This window comes from Carlito syrichta, unplaced genomic scaffold (assembly GCF_000164805.1).
Source record: "Carlito syrichta isolate Samal-C Ts95f unplaced genomic scaffold, Tarsius_syrichta-2.0.1 Scaffold104744, whole genome shotgun sequence".
NCBI classification, from domain to species: domain Eukaryota; kingdom Metazoa; phylum Chordata; class Mammalia; order Primates; family Tarsiidae; genus Carlito; species Carlito syrichta.
This window is the reverse complement of record NW_007048840.1, coordinates 89516-90905: the sequence shown is the minus strand read 5'-3', so window position 1 is coordinate 90905 and position 1390 is coordinate 89516. Positions and strand designations below refer to the sequence as shown.

At 66.0% G+C, this 1390-nt stretch overlaps 1 protein-coding gene across 1 annotated transcript in view; it reads right to left on the bottom strand.

Moving 5' to 3' along the window:
- The window catches only part of CNNM2 (cyclin and CBS domain divalent metal cation transport mediator 2), a 105980-nt gene that overhangs the window by 15081 nt on the left and 89509 nt on the right, over window positions 1–1390 (bottom strand). The window contains exon 4 of the mRNA XM_008065968.1: window positions 45–214. Within this exon, the coding sequence (XP_008064159.1) occupies window positions 45–214 (170 nt within the window). The remainder of the gene's footprint in view (window positions 1–44; window positions 215–1390) is intronic.

Here is a 1390-nt window from a genome sequence, read left to right as displayed (position 1 = left end):
CGGGCAGCCCTGCGCGGAGGAGTGGGCGCCCGACCCGCCCTGACCTGCAGGATGAGGATGAAGTGGTCCACGGGCTTGCCGTGCTGGTAGAGGTAGGACTCGGGCGCCCGCCTGTCCTTCTCGTCGAGCTTCAGCTCCTGGACGACGTGGGGGTGCTTCAGCAGCCGCAGCAGGATCTTCTCGGACATCTGGGGCGGGCTAAACGCTTCCACTTCTACAGACACAAACACAGCCGAGATTACCCTCCAGGCCGGGACGGGCGCGCCGTGAGAGCGGAGGACGGGCCGGAGGGCCTGGAGCGCGAGCGCTGGGGCGCCGGTGGAGGGGGAGGGCCGAGGCCCGGGGCCGAGGAGTGCCCTCTCAGTGCTTGCTGCTCGGCCGCCGCCGTCAGGCCCCCACACACCCTGAGTTTCAGACGACACACACGAACGCCGCCCGAAGCAGGCTCCTCGAGGCTGCGCCGCCCGGCAGGCCACGGCAGCTCGGCGGTCCGCCCACAGCCAGAGGAGCCGGGCGGAGCGGGGTGTGGTTAGTGCCAGTGCCCACGCCTCACCCACGCAAGCGCCCGAGGAACGCGGGGACGAGACGGCTGAGACTCGGAAGGAAGCCAGGCGTGTGCACACATCAGCATGCGCTCCAGCTTGCCAGTCAAAACCATGATGCCAGACAGTCTCCACAGAGACAGCGACTTTCTCGGAAACGGCCACCGCCACGGCGACCGACTCAAGGCTGCGGCCCTGCGGCTGGGCCTTAGGGTGTCTCAGAGGCAGAGGAAGACAGAGGAGCTTAACTGTGGCTCTCCGGTGGTCAGGGGCAGAGTCATCAGGATCCGGGAAGGAGTAAGCTAAACCTCTCGCTACTTTTTTATCTTTGAAGCAAAACGTCATACAGGTCGCCTCAGCGTGATTCCATCATAATGAAACAAGATGGGACCTTGCAGAAACTTTAGAAGACACAGGAAAAGAAAGAAGAAAACTAAACGACCTGTGAGCGAACCACGCAAGCCTTCCCGAGCGCCGGTGAGCTTTCCTCCCGGGTGCCCTGCCGGGCCTGGGCCTGTGCATGCGTGTGTGTGCACGCGGACACACGGCCAGACCCTCGGAGCACGCCGGCTCATCCTGCTCTGCCCCTCCTCACAGGGTCAGGCCCGCTTCCGGTGCCATCCGCGCTCCCTAGCGAGCAGCTCCACACACCCGGAAGCCCGACCTCAAGGCGCACACCGTGGCCACCGCGTGGCTACAGGCCTCCCTTCCAGGGCGCTCCAAGTCAGCTGCGCGCGTTGAGAGGCACCGGCTGCCCGGCGCGGACACGGCTGTCTTCTGCGAGCTCCTGGGTGCGCTCAGCGCCTCGCGCGTGCTCACCTGCCACGAGGGCGCACGTGGGCAGGGGG